Source organism: Giraffa tippelskirchi, chromosome 3 (genome assembly GCF_054371585.1).
Source record: "Giraffa tippelskirchi isolate mGirTip1 chromosome 3, T2T-mGirTip1v1.2.pri, whole genome shotgun sequence".
In the NCBI taxonomy this organism is placed as follows: Eukaryota; Metazoa; Chordata; class Mammalia; order Artiodactyla; family Giraffidae; genus Giraffa; species Giraffa tippelskirchi.
Window position 1 is genome coordinate 16,002,850 of NC_137277.1, and position 20,229 is coordinate 16,023,078.

The 20,229-nt window shown below is 36.0% G+C and overlaps 1 protein-coding gene across 8 annotated transcripts in view; it reads right to left on the bottom strand.

Annotated features, from left to right (window-relative positions):
* The window catches only part of BPTF (bromodomain PHD finger transcription factor), a 133,204-nt gene that overhangs the window by 55,739 nt on the left and 57,236 nt on the right, over positions 1-20,229 (bottom strand). For 6 of the 8 annotated variants that reach the window (XM_081576849.1, XM_081576847.1, XM_081576846.1 and 3 more), the window contains exons 4-9: positions 14,419-14,628; positions 13,676-13,864; positions 7,310-7,498; positions 3,508-3,695; positions 1,624-1,979; positions 365-496 (exon numbers count right to left, since the gene is read on the bottom strand). In XM_081576849.1, the coding sequence (XP_081432975.1) occupies positions 365-496; positions 1,624-1,979; positions 3,508-3,695; positions 7,310-7,498; positions 13,676-13,864; positions 14,419-14,628 (1,264 nt within the window). Of the gene's footprint in view, positions 1-364; positions 497-1,623; positions 1,980-3,507; positions 3,696-7,309; positions 7,499-11,347; positions 11,351-13,675; positions 13,865-14,418; positions 14,629-20,229 lie in introns of all 8 variants that reach the window. The other 2 variants (XM_081576850.1, XM_081576848.1) reach the window with 2 other exon arrangements.

The following is a 20,229-nucleotide window of genomic DNA, read 5'->3' on the forward strand; positions in this document are numbered from 1 at the left end:
GTGCAGGATCTTAATTCCCTGCAGGGGAAGCACAGTCTTAAACCACTGGCCCACCAGGGAAGTCCCTAAAAATGTTTTTTTTTAACTTTAGAAAATATTTTTCATTTGTATACACTTGATCTCTTCTATCTTCACTACAATCCTGTATCATAAATAAGAACTAATGTTCATTCAGGCTTATACCTTAGAGAGGAGGAAAATGGGATCAAGGTTGTTCAGTTGCTCAGTTGTGTCTGACTCTTTGCGGTCAAGATTAGTTAAGTCTTTAATATGGCTTTTAAAAGACGTTAATTTTCATTGTTAATAGACTAATACTCCAAAAGGGAGTCTAACGCACTATTCATAAGGCTCAGGATTCACTTACCTGGTGTGTCCTAAAGATTCCCGCCATATCGGCAGCATCACAACTGGCTTAACTGCACACTCCAAAATAGCTAAAGCCAACGCAAATTCTCTGGGTTTGCTACACATCTGAACAGCCTTGATCCAATTTGCCCTATATTTCAGAAGTGAGGGAAAAAGGAAAAAAACAAAATTTCATCTTGTTGATCTTAAATTAAAAGCACAAGAGTTGTAATTTATGACAACTTTACCTTATAAGGCATGTCAAAGTGTTAGTCGCTCAGTCATGTCCGACTCTTTGTGACCCCATGGACTGTAGCCTTCCAGGCTCCTTTGTCCATGGGATTCTCCAGGGAAGCCGCCCTGGTGGCTCAGCCGGATAAAGAATCTGCCTGCAATGCAGGAGACTTGGGTTCAATCCCTGGGTTGGGAAGATCCTCTGGAGAAGGGAGTGACTAACCACTCCAGTATTCTCACCTGGAAAATCTCATGGACAGAGGAAGACTGGCAGACTACAAGTCCACGGGGCCGCATAGAGTCAGACATGACTGAGTGATTAAGCACATATATAAGGCATATGTTTCTAGGCTAATCAAACACAAAATACACTGCTATTGGAAGTTTCTACCTCACAGAATCACAGACTTTGAACATTGGAGGAATCTCAGAGGTCAGTTAGTCCTCCAATTCCTTACACCTTCTATGATGTCCCAATTTTGTTGGGACTCCATTTGGTTCCAGGAATAAAGACTGCTTTCCAGAAATCTTCCAAATGTCAGTGTTGATTAACTTTATATTTTAAATCAATCAATCAACTAATCAATTTATTGATCATACCAAACAGCATGTGGGATAGATCCCTGACCAGGGATTGAACCCATGACCTTAGAAGCATGGAGTCTTAACCACTGGACCACCAGGGAAGTCTCAGTTCAGTAACTGTATAAGTATACTCATATTCCTAACACCCTCACTGTTTTGCTGATTAAACTGATGTCACTCAATTCACTAATAATGACAGTTTAGGGATTTCCCTAGTGGTCCAGTAGCTAAGACTCTACGCTCGCAATGCAAGGGGGCTGAGTTCTATCCCTGGTCAGGGAACTAGATCCTACATGCCACAACTAAGATCCTGCATGCCGCAGTGAAGGCTTGGTGCAGCCAAATTTTTTTTTTAATATTTATTAAAAAAAAATGACAGTTTCAAGTGTACAACTGCAATAATCATTTTATAAATATTTACTATATTCACAGCAATAAACAAACTTTAGTTTCCTTTACCTGTGCGAAGCCCAGTTGGGATGAAGAAAGGAGGAAGGGATATTGTTTTCCAACTGGGTGATAGTCAGTCTCAGAGTAGATATGGTAAGAACTTTGGACCCATGGACAGACCCATTCCATTTGAACTCTCCAGCTGGAGTCAGGCAGAATTTATGTGCAAGATGTCTTCTCTTATCATGGTCTTCTCTGTGCTGATGCTTATTCAAAGCAAATGAATTGGTGGAGTACTGATTGTGGTAGACACGATACTTCCCCTCTTGACCCAACTTAAAATAATTGTTGATGTTTCCCTTCATGACCACTTCCTTTTTGGTGCTCAACCGTGAAATTTCTCCTTGAGAGTTAACTACCAATACCTGTCCAAGAAAATAAAAAGACTCCATTATTCATGTCAAATGCATAAATATGATCAATTGTATTTCAACAGTTTTTGTCATTCAAAGTAAGTTAAAATACATCTTATGACTGCACTTTTGAAGTTAAAAGCTCAGTTATAAGCTAAAGCAAATTATTTATGATTAAACATCCAAGACGTGCCTGCAAAAAGAAAAAAAACTAAGCTTTATTAAAGTGCCTGTTATATGCTGGACATTAGTAAGTACTTTTATGTATCTCAAATATACACCTGAAACCAAATGTGTGATATATAAATCAATGATTTATATATATATATGATATATATATCAATGATTTAACAATCATTATCTCAAGCTTACAATATACAGAGGTTAGGGGTTATGCATGAGGGCATTACATGTACTATTCCTCTCCAAAATATACTCCTAAAAATATATTTTATTCTGCTCCTTTTATCATTCCAGCTTTAGATAAGAGCCCATGGATATATTAAAACAGTGTTTCAGATAGTTGATTCCAATCCTTTAGTGGCCTGTGAAATCAATAGTGGGCCTTATCCAGCTTAAAAAAAAAATGAACTATAATACAATAGACTAGAAAAGAAAACACTAGAGCGCTTCCTACACAGTAAAGTAAAATACTATTTCAGGAAACTTTTAAATGTATGTACTGGGTGGCTAAGGGCTTCCCCTGTGGCTTAACAGTAAAGAACCTACCTGCAATGCAGGAGACACAGGTTCAATACCTGAAGAAGGAGGAAATGGCAAGCCACTCTAATATTCTTTCCAGAACAAACCCATTGACAGAGGGGCCTGGTGGGCTACAGTCCGCGGGGTCGTAAAGAGTTGGACACAGCTGAGCATGCATATGCACACTGGGCTATGAAAAATGTCTTACTGAGGGTCAGAGTGAAAAAGAAGCCTGAAAACCTCTGCTCTTTAAAGCCTTTTCTATGATTTTAAAAACATTGCATATTCTTGCAAATATCTACCCTGCAAGTAATTCTCAAATCTGAAAGACACAACTGTGACCCTTATTCCATCACCATGGCTGCCTGGGGGACAGAAATACTGAGTCTTAGCTTCAATTTTTTATTCAAAATCAGAGTTAAGATAATGTTCTACATACTACTGTCTGCTGTCAAAAGTTAAGTCCCATCCTTTAGTTGCAGGTTCACCTAAAATGACTCCAGTCAGATCTGAGTATTAAACCTTTAATAAAGCCCACAAACAGCCTACCTGTTCCCACATGTGAAAAAGAAGTCTCTATCTCTTTAGAATTGCATACAATAAAACTAACCATATATAAGAAAGTATACCGTCCATGTTCAGCATTTTTAGGCATGGATCGAAACTGGGGTGTACATTTATCATAATATAAACCTAACACTTTTAATCTTGTTTTTTACACGCTATGCTCTCCAAGTGAGGAAAATACAGTTCAAAAGTATGTCTACAAACATCCTGCTTTTATTTGAAAAATTACTTTACATTCCAGAGATGTTTGTTTTAAACAGAAAGAACACACCTCTTTCCCCTCCTTAAATAATTTATTTGCTTCATGGGCTGCGGCGGCCACCTGTTGGCTCTTCAGCTGACTCAGTTTGCTGTCTGGGTTCCGTAACCTGGTGATAATCCGAGTTGAACCAGATGCTCCTCTTCCTCCTCCGGGAGACTCACTTATTTCCCCATTAGACTTCTCTGATTTGAAATCACCTGTTATCAAATGAAAAGCCAAAAGTAATTGCTAATAGTAAGTAGACTATATATAATAAGTAATAATATCTTACTAATCCAAATATTCTATCTGGTAGACAACTAAGATTCAGAAAACAAACAGAATAAGTCCTTGAATAGCAAAAGCAAATGGATTAATTCTCCAAAGTTTTACTCCAAAGAAAGTATGTCAGAACTTCACTGTGAGTCATTATTTTACAGAAAATTCAAACATGCCAGGTTATCTGTTGTAAAGCTCATCTACCAGAAAAGGGGAAGGGCTGCTACAGGTTAACAAGGAACAAACATAACTCGAAATGCAAACTAATAAAATATTGCCTTATATATTCAATGTGGATTTCTGTATTAAAAGGATATAATTAATTTTAGAAGGATGTTCACTGAAAGTCCGTTCAAATACCTAACGCTTTAAAGCTTATAAACATAAAGTGCATTTTATCCTAAGGAATCTAGGTAATTATTTGTGTATGCAGATAACGTACATGTGAAAATCAACTGCATTAGTTTTTTTTAAATATAGTAAAGGCCTCTCATATTTTCATAACATCAATTTTTTAAAGTGATGGATTTAACTGCCAAGGAGCAACTTCTGCTTTTCCATGAATCTCACTTCAGCTGAAAATTTCTATATATTCTAAAATTATTGCATCACTATCCAATTTCCATTGGCTAGATAGTTAAACAAGACCTCATTTTCCTTTTTCAGTTTTTAAAAACTAAGTGTGGCACTAGCAAATGAAAAACCAAGCAGACAATAATGCCATTGACTAAATCAAGATGCAGTATCTTGCCATCTCAGGCTGGAAAGCGAGTAACCTTCAAGGTGAAGTAGCAAAGCATTTGGTTAGACTTTCCACGATTTTCTCTTGGGTCTCAGACCGTGATTCTACCCATGCTGGAGTTTTGTGCCAACATGTTGAGCTATAGTGGCTACTTCTTGGGACCATCGCTGAAGTCCTCCAATAAAGACATTTTAGACTTCACTTAGCCAAGGCCAGACTTCCTAAAAGGAGAAAGGGAACAGTGCGGCACTTTTTAAACTGAAGCCACTCAATTTACAGCCAAGGATCCAATAGGCAAGAGTCCATCTATTGCCACTAAACTTAGTGCAAATAAGGGCGAGGAGGCAGAACATGCATCCCTGGAGGAAATACTTGAAGGAACAGAGAAAGGGAACAAGGCTAAGAGTGGAGGTCATTATCTACTACACCCTGCAAAAAGGTGTATTCTCCCTGTTACAAAGGAGGGAATCACAGTGATGCAGCCTGCAGGCAAAGTCCAGAGCTGCTGGACCCTAGTCTCTCTAACTCCTTGTTTAATGATGTCAAGAGGCAGGAGCCTATACAGACTTTGCTCACCTGAGGGTTAGGGCAGACAAACTGGGTCAGTAGAGGGGGTTTACTTTCAGGTACCCTGAGCCAAGTTTCTGGGCGTTAGGTACGAGCCGGGGGTCCAAGCAATCTACAAGGGGGTATGACTGCCAGAAAAAACTCCAAACTTGCCAAATGGGACGTATAATTATCAAACCTACAGCAACTTCCAGCAGGCCATCCCTGACAGGTGGACCTAGGCTGGTAAAGCAGGATGGCCTCCAGCAGGGGGATCTTGCCATGTTCTTCTCACATCTTGTCCATATCCATCCTCCTGAAGAACCTCCCAGAAAATGCCAGCCAGGTTTATCAGAGAACACCGTTCACCAACAGGATAATGAGTGTTACAGGTAGTTAAACTCATAACCTGGCTCATGGATTGTGAGATCAAGGTAAGCCACATCCAGATGTAATCAAAATAGTACACATAACACACAGAAATCCTAGACACAATGTTACCAGATATATTTTGGGGAGAGAAGTTTTTGAAAAAATTTTCAGTTGTGGGTGAGATCTTTGCATTACATTAGGCAGAAGCACTTCTGAATTTGAATACACACGCTTGTACTAAGCTAGGGTGGAACTGTGGATATTCACTGTTTCCTGTCTTCACATCTCTCTTTATTTGGAAAACCACTTGTACCCCACTCCACTCATATACTTTTGCTGGAGCCATCAATCATAATACCTTGCCTGCCCTGGCCACAGGGGTGGGAACAATATGTCCAACAGGCCACTCAAATTCCTTCCTCAAGGACCTTTGATTTGGAGCAGAAGTAGGGGCCTTGCCTTTGGGTCACAGACCATGGAAACTTATGAATACAAACCGCTGAGGCCATCTTCCCTGCCACTTGGGAAAAGCCTGTCTGTATTAGGAGAGAACGAGGTTAACACACAAACATATGCAGATCCAAAAAGTGAGACAGAAAGAGGAAAATGGAAAGAGCTTTGATACCTGGGGGTCCAGTTATGCCTGATGACGGCTTGGACTTCCCAATTACAGGAGCTAATTAAATTCCCTTTTCACTTAAGCTAGTTTAAGCTGGTTTGGTCACTTGCAATTGAAAAGGTCCTAATTAAAACAGATTTCCATCTCATACACAAAATTACACACTAGCAGGATTAAAGACAAAGTTATAAAGTATTAGGTGAAATTACTGTAAAATATATGTATGTTCTTGGGTTAGAGATGGTCTTCCTTACTTAGTAAGACATAAAATCCAGAGAAATCCTAAAGAAAAAGATAAATGTAAATGCATAAAAAAATGTAAAAACTTTCTGTACAAAACAAGCAATGCCTATTTAAGTATAGAGGTAAAATAAAAAATTAATACCCAAAATACATAAAGCGTTCCTAAAACTCATCAGGAAACTCAAAAGTCAAGAGGAAAAAATTAGCAAAAGACAGAAATAAGCAATTCACAGAAAGTTCAGCAAACACATGAAAAGAAATTCAACCACATTAGTAAGCAGGAATATGCAAATTTTTTCATGAAATACCACTGGCCAAAATGTAAAAGGTGAAAATGTGAAGAAATACATATATATGTAAATTATTAGTATAAATTTCTTTTAATGTACAATTAAGCAATAGCCATCACTATTTTTAAAATGTACCTACCATATGATCCAGCAATTCCACTTACTGTACCTATACTGCCAGAAATACTTACATAAGTAGACAAAGATTAAATGTTGAGGATGTTAAAAAGCACCACTAGTCGTAATAAGGAAAAAACTGTTAACAGCCTAAATGTCCATTAATGGAGAAATAGTTAACGAATTATGGTTCATCTGTACTGTGGCATATCATGCAGCAGTTAAAAAGAATAAATTCAATTTATTACATGAAAAGAACCCCTACATGTATGACTGAGTGAAAAAAGCAAGATGCAGACAACACATGCAGAATGATCCCATTTATATATTAAAAAAAATTTTTTTTGTAAGCATACATACATTAATGTAACTACACGGAGAAAGATACAATACCAATTACTGGTGGTTACCTTTGGGGAGGGGGTGTGAAAAAGATGTATTTTTTCCTATATGCTCGTTGTTTTAAAACAAAAACACTGCGTGCAAGTGCTATTTATGCTTTAAAAAAAAAAAACAAAAAAAGAAAAGAAAATCCAAATCTTCCCACCCCCATCAAACTTGTATTTTAAAAAATTAAAAATTAAAAAAAAAAAGTTCCTTTCATTGTATGAAGTGTATCCTTACCTATCTCTTCTTGAATAGAGACAGGTGTATGGGATTCTCTTTCTCCATTTTCAGGATCATCAGCTGCCTTAGCAGATTCACTCTGGGAAGAGTTTAGTTCACTGCTGCTGTTACTGTGTTCCAGATTAGGCTGGATGGAGGTAGTGGTAGCACTAGTGTTACTGCTGTCACATGTCTTGTTAGGTTCTTCTAGAAAAATAGAATATCTGATTTTTAAATTGGAAATCACATAAAAAATAACTAATTGTCAGAAAAGACATTTAATTGTTTTAGGGTTGCATTACAAAGCCAGATTTTAAAAAGAAAAAGCTGTTCATGTATGAATAATGCAATGTATGAAAAGAAATTTGTAAATAACACCCTGTGAACTGTCTTTTAAGTCTCTCAGCATTAACTCAATACACAGTACAAAGCAGACCATCTGTCAGAGCCAAGTGATATAACTATCTCACAGAATTTATAATGTTATGATGTGCCAGATACTGCAGAAGCAATTTAGTGGAGAAAATCCCTCAAAATCAGAAATTTATATTCTTACTTTTCAAAAAGTCTTCAAACAGTATTCTAAATGGAATTAAACAGGATTACTTATCTCTAAGGTTTTCCTGCCTGAATTCTCTACCCCCAAATTTAACTACAAGGTAATGCTTAAGTGATTGTTAATTTTAAGAATATAACAGTATCAATATAAGAGTATAGTTGCTGAAAGACCAAAATGAACATTATCATGAACTGAAAGCCTATGTCTTTCCTTGGTAGTTCAAAAATCTAGAGCCTCCTTGTGTATTTCATTTTGCCACTATTAAGGTAGCTTTTATATCAATCACCTAAATTAAAAGTGATTGACAGTATATCACAAAGACTATCAATAATGTATTGTGAGTTCCTAAATTTTGTTTTGAAGGAAAAAACCAACAACCTGATAGAAAAATGGGAAAAATATATCAATAGTGACAAAAGAAATGAAAATGGCCTTTAAACATGGAAATAGGCTCACTTAATTAAAACTAAAAGAAATGCAAAATGAAACTATATGGAGAAACCACCTCCCAGCCTTCAGATGGCCCCAAAATCCAAGTCTCATGATACACTCAGGTAGAAAGGCAGTAGCTTAAGAGGTACTGCCACACACTGCTGTGGGAGTGGCAAAAGGGTGCCAAGTGGATAAAAGGGAACTGATGATACCTAGAAAAATTATAGTTGCAACTACTCTTAACTTAGCAATCCCATGTCTACAAATCTATCCCAAAATTCACTGGCAGAAATACTACACTGCTTATTTGCAGAGGTACACACTATAGCACTATAATGACAAAAGACCAGAAAAAGAAAATGCCCATCAATACGGTACTGGCTGAATAAAAGATGGAACATATAGTAAAATATCATGTACCATAACAAGGACTGAGGGGATCATTATATCCACACACAAGCTGATCTCAAGATTAAATGTAAAAAGAAACATGCAGAAGAGCACTTAGAGTATGCCAACATTATGTAAGAAAAGGAGAGAAATACGAATTTATGGATATATTTTGCCTTTACATATCAAAAAAAACCACTAATGAAAAGTTAATAAAAATGGCTACCTATAAGGGGAAGGAAGGATATGGTTACCTAGAGAGGGAAGAGATGGAAGTGAAAATTCTCTGAATAGATATAGTTACACACAGCTGGACTTTGGAATCATGTAAATGTTTTGTATTTAGTTAGAAATGCAACCCCTAAAAAGTGAAAACCAATGGGAACCAAAAAAAAGTCTAACTGTGCATCAAGTTGTTGGCATAATCACACAGAGAAAAAATTTATTTCAAGTGACTTTGGAACACAGAATTTTGACTATACAGTCTTACTGGAAATATGGTACAAAGATGAAAAGCTGAAAAAAACCTTAAATGCCATTAGTTAATCTTACTGTGAGCAATAATATTGGTATTATGAAATTCTATGCTGTTTAAAACATTTCTTTGTATTACTGTTATTAATGCATATCAGTATATTAATAATTATAATGTAATAATAATATATAATTATTAGTTAACATCTGTATCAGGATAAAGCAAATATATAATTAAGCTACTCTTGTTAGGAACTAAGCTATTCAGTATAAAGAAAAAGAGATCCAAGTGTTAAAACAAAAAACTGCAATCCTCAATCTGAATTTGAAATGTCAATGTGAATTGGTCTTTTTCTTTTCTGAAATATGTATTTCCTAACACTACCCACCAAAAAATCCTACAGACAGTGTACTTCATAAAAGGATAGGCAATCATTCCTATCCCCAGGTATTTTGATCCTGAAAAGACTGAGCTCAGAATCTGTTTAAACTTTCAAGGTGCTAATGAGCTGAGGACTCCTGTACCTCATAACACACAGCATTTGTGTTAACTTGTCCCAAGTTAATTTGCCTTAAGTTCTCCCCCATTTCAGTTTAGAATTCTGACTTTGTTCTTCAGTTGTTCTAGAACTCCTGACCTCTTTACTTCATTAGGCTATAAGATTAAAGAAATCTCAAGCATTTGCTTTAAAACACCACAAAGAAGGTTTATTACCTATCAATAGTCCTCACAGTTCAACTAGACTAGAAACTAAAACCAAATGTATTTAAAAAAATAAGAAACAAAAGAGTAACATTTTGCTGCAGAACCTCCAAAAGCTATTATTAATCATCTCAATGAGGTAAACCGGTAATACATCAGTTCAGCATCCAGTATCAGCAGCCTCTTCTATCCACTAGTTTCCTGATAATAAAAATCGAATCCTAAAGCTAAGTACTATCTTTACCCAAAAGTTAGGAAACAGATCAAATAAATACGTTCTTATAGTTCAACTTTATAGATGTTAGAGTTTCAATATGTCTATGGAAACATTGTCAAAGCAATTATAAATGGATAGTTATGGATATAAAGCCAGTTTTATATATTGCTACTATTTTCTTAGTCTCAGGAATTAAATCTAGAGGCATAACTTAAATAAAAACAAATGCTGTCTGCATTATAGGTTTGAATACAAATTCTCTGTAGTACATTTGAGATTAAGATAATAGAAAGACATGCCCCTCTCTTATTAAATGAAAAAATTGACACTCTGGTACAAAAAGTTTCTAATCTAAAATCCAGAACAAAAGTATAATTCTGCAATTAAGCTTTTTGTTAACTACAAAGGAGTTATGCTGAATAATAAACAGTACACTTGCTATAAGGCATCATTTCTGGCAACATAACCATTTTCATGAACTTAAGTGAAATGTTTGGAGTAGAGATGCAGGGTGGGGGGCGGGGGCGGGAGGATCTGAGGGATAGATATTCAGAGATTAACTTTTTAAAGTCATGTCTACAAACCTCTCTCAAAATACAGCCCAAAACTCACTTTAAACTTCAGTCTCAGCTACATAAAATCTTTCTAATCACTGATCATACCCAACTTGAAATCATGAAATCTGTCCATTTTTATGTTTTCATTCCTTTAGATTTTTAGATCACAGATTTGTAATTCTTCCTTTGCATAATGTCATCTAGCATAAGACAATGACCATGCTGACTGACAAGACTTGACAAAATACAGCTTGAAATAAATAAATATACATATGCATATATGTATATGTGTGTATGTATATATTTCTAAAGAAATTCTAAAGCAGATGTATTTAAAAAGAGATTTTAAATTCTCAGGTTATTTTTAAGTATCTTTCTATTCTAGAAAAGATATCCAATACAAATGCTAATCAAAAGAAAGCTACTGTAGTTTAGTAACATTATTAACAATAAAGGATATTTCGCAAAGATAAAGTTAATTCAACAATAAAAATTATGTGCACCCAATAACACAGGCTCAAACTATATAATGCAAAACTAAAAACATTTGAAAGATAAAAAGGCAACACATTAAAAAAACTTAAAAGTATCTTGAAGAGAGGGGGAAAAATGCAAAAATATAGATTTGAACAACAAAATTAAAAACCCCGACCTAACTGTTCTGTACTGTACCCCAAACTAAAAACATATGTCTCAAGTGTATATTGGAGGAGGAAATGGCAACCCACTCCAGCATTCTTGCCTGGAGAATTCCATGGACAGAGGAGCCTGGCAGGCTATAGTCCAGGGTGTTGCAAAAAGTCGGACACGACTGAGTGACTAACACTTGACTGAGTGACTAACACTTTCTTTCAAGCGTATATGAGATAGTTTATCAATATTAACCAAATGTTGGGATCACAAAACAAGCTTCAACAAATCTTAAAGGACATAAATCATGCACAGAATGTTCTCTGACTCCAGTTTGTCAAACCAGGAGTCAATAACAAAAACATAACTAGCAAATCTCTAAATGTTTGGGTGCTAAACAATATATTTCTAAATAAACAATGGGTTAAAAAATAAATAACAGAAATCAGAAAGTATTTTAAACTGAATGATAAAGACAAAATACCATTAAAGTTAGTGAGATGCAGCTAGAGCAGTATACAGAGGGAAATGGATAGCCTTGATGACAGCCACAGCAAAAAATAAAAACTAAAAGTTATGAAAGCATCCATTAAGCGAGAAGAAAAAAATTTAATAAACAGTGTATGAGAAACTTTGGGAGGTGACAGATGTTTATGCCATAGATTACAGTGATGGTTTCACAGGTGCATCTTTATCTCCAAACTCATCAAGTTGTATACATTAAATATGTACAACTTTTTGTGTATCAATTATTACTCAATAGAGTGGTTAAGGGGGAAAAAAGGCAGGGAAGAAAAACTCACAAGAATGAAAAGAAATTAAAAGGAATCCCAAAGTTAAAAGACTCAAAAATTATTAATAGTCTCATGAAATGATTAACCAATTTCTGGATTGAAAAAAGGGAACATCACTACAGATGCTATAGGCATTTAAAAACAGTTATCATGTCAGCAAAATTTAAAATTTAAATGAAATGGTATATTCTTAGAAAAATAAAACTTAAGAAAATTGACACAAGAAATCGACAGAAAACATGAATACTTCACTATCTGCCAAAGAAATGAAAACTCCAAAATAGTTTTCAGGACCAAAAGACTTTAGCAAACATTTAAGGAATAAACAACACCCACCCACAGAAACTCTTGCAGACAAAAGGAAAAGTGGGAACTTGTAAAATAAAATAAAAATTCATTTTATAAGGCCAATGTAATCTAGGCATCAAATCCTGACATAGACATTATCAGAGAAGGAGAACTACAAGTCAATTTCGTTCATGAAAGCGGATGCAAAAATTCTAAACAAAATATTAAAAATGGAATGCAACAATATTTAAGAACAAAAATATGTCACAGCAAAGTTGTATTTATTCCAGGAATATGAGATTGGGTTAACATTATTTAAAAAATCAATGTAGAAACTTTTGCTTCCAGTCAGGATAGAGAAGAGGAACTGAACCTAGCCCAGTCTATGCAACAACCACAGACAAAAAAAGAAACCACTTAATAGAAAATGAACAAAAGAACTGACAGGCACTTCAAAACAGAAGGTATCCAAATGACACACACACACAGAGGCATGTATGTGCACAGTCGCACGCACACACACACTAAAGGTGTTCCACATCCTTAGTCACCAGAGAACTGCAAGTTCAAATCACAATAAGCTATCCCTACATTCCTACCAGAAGGACTAAAAAAAAAACTCTTTCAGGATTTCCATCACAGTAGTAACTACAATCACTGACTTTCCATAGGATCACCAGTATTTTCTTGTTTTGCTTATCTAAATTTTCTAATTTGCCTTCTTAAAAAAATACGTAAAGCTCCTATGATAAAATTTTTTCTTTTTTAAAAAAGGCAAAAGGAAAGGCATAACAACATTCTTGATGTGATATAACTTACTGAGTATTAATTTTAATTTTAAAAAGCTTAAAGTATTACTGGTTAACTTACATTTTCATATCAAAATACATGACAATGGTTTTCTTATAATATTATGGTTTGAAATGCTATTAAAAAGAAACTTACATGACCACATGCAAACATAAAATTAATCTGTTAGTACATACACAACTGAAATGGTCAAATCATTCAACACTGAGCCATTAGTATGTGAGTACTTAAAACCAAAATATCTGCCACTATGGTCTGGTGATAAAATATACAAATAAGTCTATTAAACAAAAACAGCTAAATGAACTTTAAAAAAGCATGAAGATTATGATGAGTTTCAAGCACTAAATGCAAGAACATTTGTCAAACTCCAAATGTTAGGTGACAATTTAGTGGTCAGGGATGGCACTGATGTAAGCAAGCAGCATGAATGAACACAAACTTTAAGGTTTTAGGTGACATTCAGCTTTTACTACTCAAGGGAAGGACTTCCCCCCATTACAGAGGCATTGATACACTGCCCTCTGTACCTGGCACATCCTGGGGGAGCTCAGATGCCACCTTCTTCTCTGCCATGTTGCTGCTATCGTGGGTTTCTGAGACACACCCCATGGGACTCCTCCCTTCAGAGGGAACAGTCTCTTCGGAAGAAGCATTTGTTGTGTTGTCGCCAAGATTTGCTGACACAGAGTTACCTTTATCCCCAACTTCTGTTGGCTCTACAGTAAAATGCACAACAAAACTTTAACGACACCCTTTAAAATTGCTCGAGACAAATGGCCACATTCAGTCATCTACTGAAAATGAATGAGCACCAAAAAACCTGGCTTCTACTCAATGGCCATTTTGAAGCAATTAGATTCCAGGGTATTTTTGCAGCAGGTAATCCAAAGGGTATTTAAGAATATTTGGTATTATTAAGAATGTTTAAGTGGTCAACATAAAAATGAACATATTTTATCACACCCAAAAATGTATATTCTGATAGAAAAACAGTTATTTTTCACCAACAAATCTCATAGGGAAATGGTACCTTATTAAGAAGTATAGAGATACGGATATAAAATCATAGTAAATACACCAATATATAAAACTCATTACAATGATTATACATGTTATAAGGAGGAAGGATATACTAATCTCTTTGGAAATGTAAAATTAAATACTTGTTTGTAATTTAAAAAAAAACCTTATGTTCATTTTGCAAGTAAAATTGGAGATTTCCTAAATAATACTGATGAAATATTTCTTTTTAACCAAGTAATGTTTTTACCCTCAGATCTTCCTTGCTCAGGATCGACGTCATCTGGTGTTTTGTCATCACTGTCTTTTTCAACAAGCTGGTCTTCAAACTCCTCTCTGCTTTTCTCATCATCTTTGGAGTTACTATTTTCAGTCTCATTCTTGTCCTTGTCTATTTCTTCTGGGCTTTTAACAATATCAATGTCTCCCTTTTTGGCTCTTATGGATTCCAAAATTTCTTCTATAATAAAACAAATAACAAATAAAAAATTGTGTTTCCATATTACCAAGTATAAGGTACTACAAGTGTCACTTAAGAGTTTCAATACAAGCTAGTAAAAGATAAATTTGTTCAACGCATTAAGAACTCTGAAATAAGGATCAAGATTACCAGTAATGTTTTGATGCTTAAGAGAACTTGACCAATTTGGTTATCTTCACATCTAGAAAATACATGCTCTAGGCTCTAGTTTCTTTTTTAAAAAAGAAAAAAAAAAATGAGTCTTTTAAAATTGAGATTGCTATAGATTACTGTAATATCCCCTGCCATATAAGAAAGACTGTGAGCTGACACAGACCCACAGTCTGGGCAGTGTGGTACCGCGACAAAAACCTGGAGACCCATGACCTGGTATAGATCTGACTTAACTACGTGAGGCTGGGCAGGCTACTTAACCTCCGGTCCACCACCATAAAATAAGGAAACAAAGGCCCATTAAACATTTCTATCTGAAGTCCCATAGCTTTCTGAAAGTCACTAAAGCCTAGTGGCTCTAATTTCCTTTCAACCTCGGTGCAGTGAGACCACGACACAGGTGCAGACCACAAGGTATAGCAACACAGATCCCTGGATACTGATGTTCTTTACATCATGATACAATACTTTCATTTTTTTACTTTGTTGCTAAAACTGGTCCAGCTTTTGGCCACTGGGAGCTTTTCCAGGGGAGTCATGTATCCTTTAAACACACTTCCCCTCCCTCCTTCCTTACTTTCCAACACTACAAGATGCTCCAGACTCACCTTGGGTTTTCTCTGCCCCAGCCCTAGAATATACCACCTCTCAAGGAATCTTGACATTTTTTTTTTAATTGAAGAATGAGATTTAGAAGTCGTGATCTAGGCACTATGTGTACTTCTTACTAGTGGGGTGTCATTGCTTCTCTCACCACCCACAGACCCAGGGAATGTATATACGTATCCTAACCCATGCATATATACGTATATACACATCTTTATTATTTCTCTATCTATCTGTGTGTGTGTAGTGGGGAGTACCTGTGTGGTTCACTCAAGCATGGCTCTGTTGTTTTTTTTGTAAGTTCACTCTCTGACAGAAGTTGCTTTCACTCAGTTCAGTTCAGTCACTCAGTAGTGTCCGACTCTTTGCGACTCCATGAATCGCAGCACGCCAAGCCTCCCGGTCCATCACCAACTCCCGGAGTCTACCCAAACTCATGTCCATCGAGTCGGTGATGCCATCCAGCCATCTCATCCTCTGTCATCCCCTTCTCCTCCTGCCCCCAATCCTTCCCAGCATTAGGGTCTTTTCCAATGAGTCAACTCTTCACATGAGGTAGTTAAAAGTATTGGAGTTTCAGCTTCAACATCAGTCCCTCCAATGAACACCCAAGACTGATCCCCTTTAGGATGGACTGGTTGGATCTACTTGCAGTCCAAGGGACTCTCAAGAGTCTTCTCCAACACCACAGTTCAAAAGCATCAATTCTTTGGTGCTCAGCTTTCTTTATAGTCCAACTCTCACATCCATACATTACTGGAAAAACCATAGCCTTGACTAGATGGACCTTTGTTGACAAAGTAACGTCTCTGCTTTTTAATATGCTGTCTAGGTTGGTCATAACTTTCCTTCCAAGGAGTAAGCGTCTTTTAATTTCATGGCTGCAATCACCAACTGCAGTGATTTTGGAGCCCCAAAAAATAAAGTCTGACACTGTTTCCACTGTTTTCCCATCTATTCCCATGAAGCGATGGGACCAAATGCCAAGATCTTAGTTTTCTGAATGTTGAGCTTTAAGTCAACTTTTTCACTCTCCTCTTTCACTTTCATCAAGAGGTTTTTTAGTTCCTCTTCACTTTCTGCCATAAGGGTGGTGTCATCTGCATATCTGAGGTTATTGATATTTCTCCCGGCAATCTTGATTCCAGCTTATGCTTCTTCCAGCCCAGCATTTCTCATGATGTACTCTGCATATAAGTTAAATAAGCAGGGTGACAATATACAGCCTTGACGTACTCCTTTTCCTATTTGGAACCAGTCTGTTGTTCCATGTCCAGTTCTAACTGTTGCTTCCTGACCTGTATACAGGTTTCTCAAGAGACAGGTCAGGTGGTCTGGTATTCCCATCTCTTTCAGAATTTTCCACAGTTTATTGTGATCCATACAGTCAAAGGCTTTGGCATAGTCAATAAAGCAGAAATAGATGTTTTTTTGGAACTCGCTTGCTTTTTCAATGATCCAGCAGATGTTGGCAATTTGATCTCTGGTTCCTGTACCTTTCCTAAAACCAGCTTGAACATCTGGAAGTTCACAGTTCACATATTGCTGAAGCCTGGCTTGGAGAATTTTCAGCATCACTTTACTAGCATGTGAGATGAGTGCAATTGTGCGGTAGTCTGAGCATTCTTTGGCATTGCCTTTCTTTGGGATTGGAATGAAAACTGACCTTTTGCAGTCCTGTGGCCACTGCTGAGTTTTCCAAATTTGCTGGCATATTGAGTGCAGCACTTTCACGGCATCATCTTTCAGGATTTGAAATAGCTCAACTGGAATTCCATCACCTCCACTAGCTTTGTTCGTAGTGATGCTTTCTAAGGCCCACTTGACTTCACATTCCAGGATGTCTGGCTCTAGGTGAGTGACTACACCATCGTGATTATCTGGGTTATGAAGATCTTTTTTGTACAGTTCTTCTGTGTATTCTTGCCACCTCATTACAATATATCTATTTATTTGGTTAATCCTATTATTCACAGTAAACCAGTTTCAGAATTTCTAAACTGTACTCCCCTGAGAAATAATGTTTGTGAACAAGAAGAAACATCTTTAATGCCAATGCCACACACCCATGGTACCTCTTTTGGGATTTTTAAATTTCCTTGTTTACATTTCCTTTCTTTAAATATTCTCTGCCTTCATTTTCATCAGTGTTTCCTAAATTGTAGGTTTCCTAGGATAAGAAAAACCTTGTAAAGTCATCACTGAAAAACACTGACCTCTCTGCTTAAAAGATTATCTTTGAGATGGCTGGAGTTAATTCCTTACTCTTTCTTTCTCACCTTCTCTATTCCTAATTCCTATAAGAATTCTAAGTCAGTGATTATAGAAACATCTAAGTCAGCTACAGGACAATTTCAAACAGAAGGAATTGTAATAAGTATATTTTCTGTCTTCACTATCACCCCAGGATCCTTTTTTTACATCATTTCCTTATATCCTTTTACCTATCTATACATCTACACTGTTTTCAGTTCCTACTTACCCTAACGCATTTACTCTTGCTACATACACTAAATCTATCAACGGAAGTATCTCAATCACTGTAAAAAGAACTTTTTATTTGGAGAAAGAAAATTTATTTACCAATTACCTGCTTTTCTTAGAGCCATATTATTTCTTACTTTCAAATATAGCTCCATCCTGATCAACTGCCAGATTTTTCAAACCAAAGTGTTACACATTCAACCAACTTCCCACCTGCCACATAATGAGGATAGAGTTTAAAAAAACAAACTATAAGTTAGATCACCTAAATTAGGTAGGAAGCACAGGTGGGATGACCAAAGGTCTCTGATTTTCTATAAAGTTTCTAATTTTAAATAGTCTATCCTATTATCTACTCTGTCAAGTATATAAATAATTATCAGTCTATATGTCTATATGTTCAGCTCAAGACCTACAATACTCATAGCCATAAGAGAAACAGACCAAAAAAGTGAGGAGGGGAAAAAAAAAAACGTTAAGGGGGTGACAGAAAAAATAATGGGTCTAGGTTGTATCCGATCTGTAATAAATATGCATCTTCTATAAACATGTATAGTAGTCTATACTTTGCAGGAATATTTCAAAATTAAATAGAATTAACCTACCAAATATTAAAAATCATCTCCTCTCAGAAAAAAATTTATTCCAAAAATAAACTTCTTTCAAACAAGCAAAATAAAGCATTATAAAACACAATCACCAAAAGGGTATATGATAAAACAAACTATTTACAGTTACATAATAAATTTTAGAATCTAGATGGTAGGTTTATGGGTATTTATTTCCTGGATAATTCTTTTAAGTTTCTGTATATTTGGCAATTTCAAAAAATATTAGAAAAAAAAACAAAAAAACTACCAAAAAACTGAATTAAACTCTCCTAAAGTGGATATATATGTATATAACAACCAGAGAGCTGAAAATGTGAAAGGATTTATGCTACTTTGTGAGGTTAAAAAAGAAAAGTCATAAGGATAAGCTGGGATTCTGAGATCATTGATAAGATATTATAAATTATTCTTGGCTATTTCAGGAGCCCAGTAGTCTGTTTTTTTAATCTCATAAAACCCCTAATTAAAGAACACCACTAGATATTATTTTGGGTATTTACCTGGACTGGATGCTCCTAAACTATCATAGCCAAGATTTTGGTTCCCAGAGAGAGCAAATAAAGATAATGGTGGCAGACCGGTGTTTGAATAGGAAATTCTTCTATCTGAATGTTTAATTCATTGCCAATACATTCCTTAGAAAGTTGCTGAGAGGATTAAAGGCTTGTATAACATCTAGATGAACACCTGGCCCACAGTAGGTACTCAAAAATGTTAGTTTCCCCTTCTCTTCCCCATCAATTTTCAATTCTTGTGAATCCCTTCACCTTTAGTACCAGGTTGATTGTACCTTAGCAAAAAAAAGGGGAAGGGGAGAGAAAAAAAGAGAAGAAAAATGTCACTTGTTGTCTAGATCTCACCATTAAATTCAAGGTGCATTTTACCTTATTTAAATTAACTTTAGTTGTACTAAGAGGGTAGCCGTCCACAAGCTTTGGCCATATATCTCTAAGAATATACTGTGCCCTAATGCTCAAAGTTCTATTTCAGATTATTACAAAAGATTTAACTAATTTTTAAAAGTATATCACAAGATGAATTACACAAAATATAACATCCTTATTGTAGGAAATTTGAAAAATATAAAATGGAAAGTAACTATAATCCTACCATGCTAATTAGTTATTTTTCAGTGATAAAAGCTAATTCACCCAGTTGATTATTCAGAGGAAGAGAATTTAAGTACCTCAATGACCCAGGTACTGTTTTGGCATGGTACCTTATGTATTCTCCAATGTATAGTGTCCCATCACATGGTAATTCAAATGAAATTAACCAATTCCTCCACAAATTCATTTTCAGTTTTACATTCTCCCCAGTCAGACCACTAAACATTTTGATTATCCATTCCTATACTGGCTTTGTTCTTTACTTAGTTAAGATAATGAAGTGTTAGTCGCTCAGTCATGTCTGACTCTATGCGACCCCGTGGACTGTAGCTGCCAGGCTCCTCTGTCCACGTAATTCTCTAGGCAAGAATAACTGGAGTGGGTAGCCACTCCCTTCTCCAGGGGATCTTCCCGACGCAGGGATTGAATCTGGGTCTCCTGCACTGCAGGAGTCTTCTTCACCGACTGAGCCACCAGGGAAGCCCATGATTAATATGATACTGCTACATATATAATTTTGTACACAGACGAGTTCACTCTAGAAAATATTTCTAATTCAACACCTGATAAAAACACATTCCACATTGCTTTTTAGGGGACAGCATGGCTCGTTATTA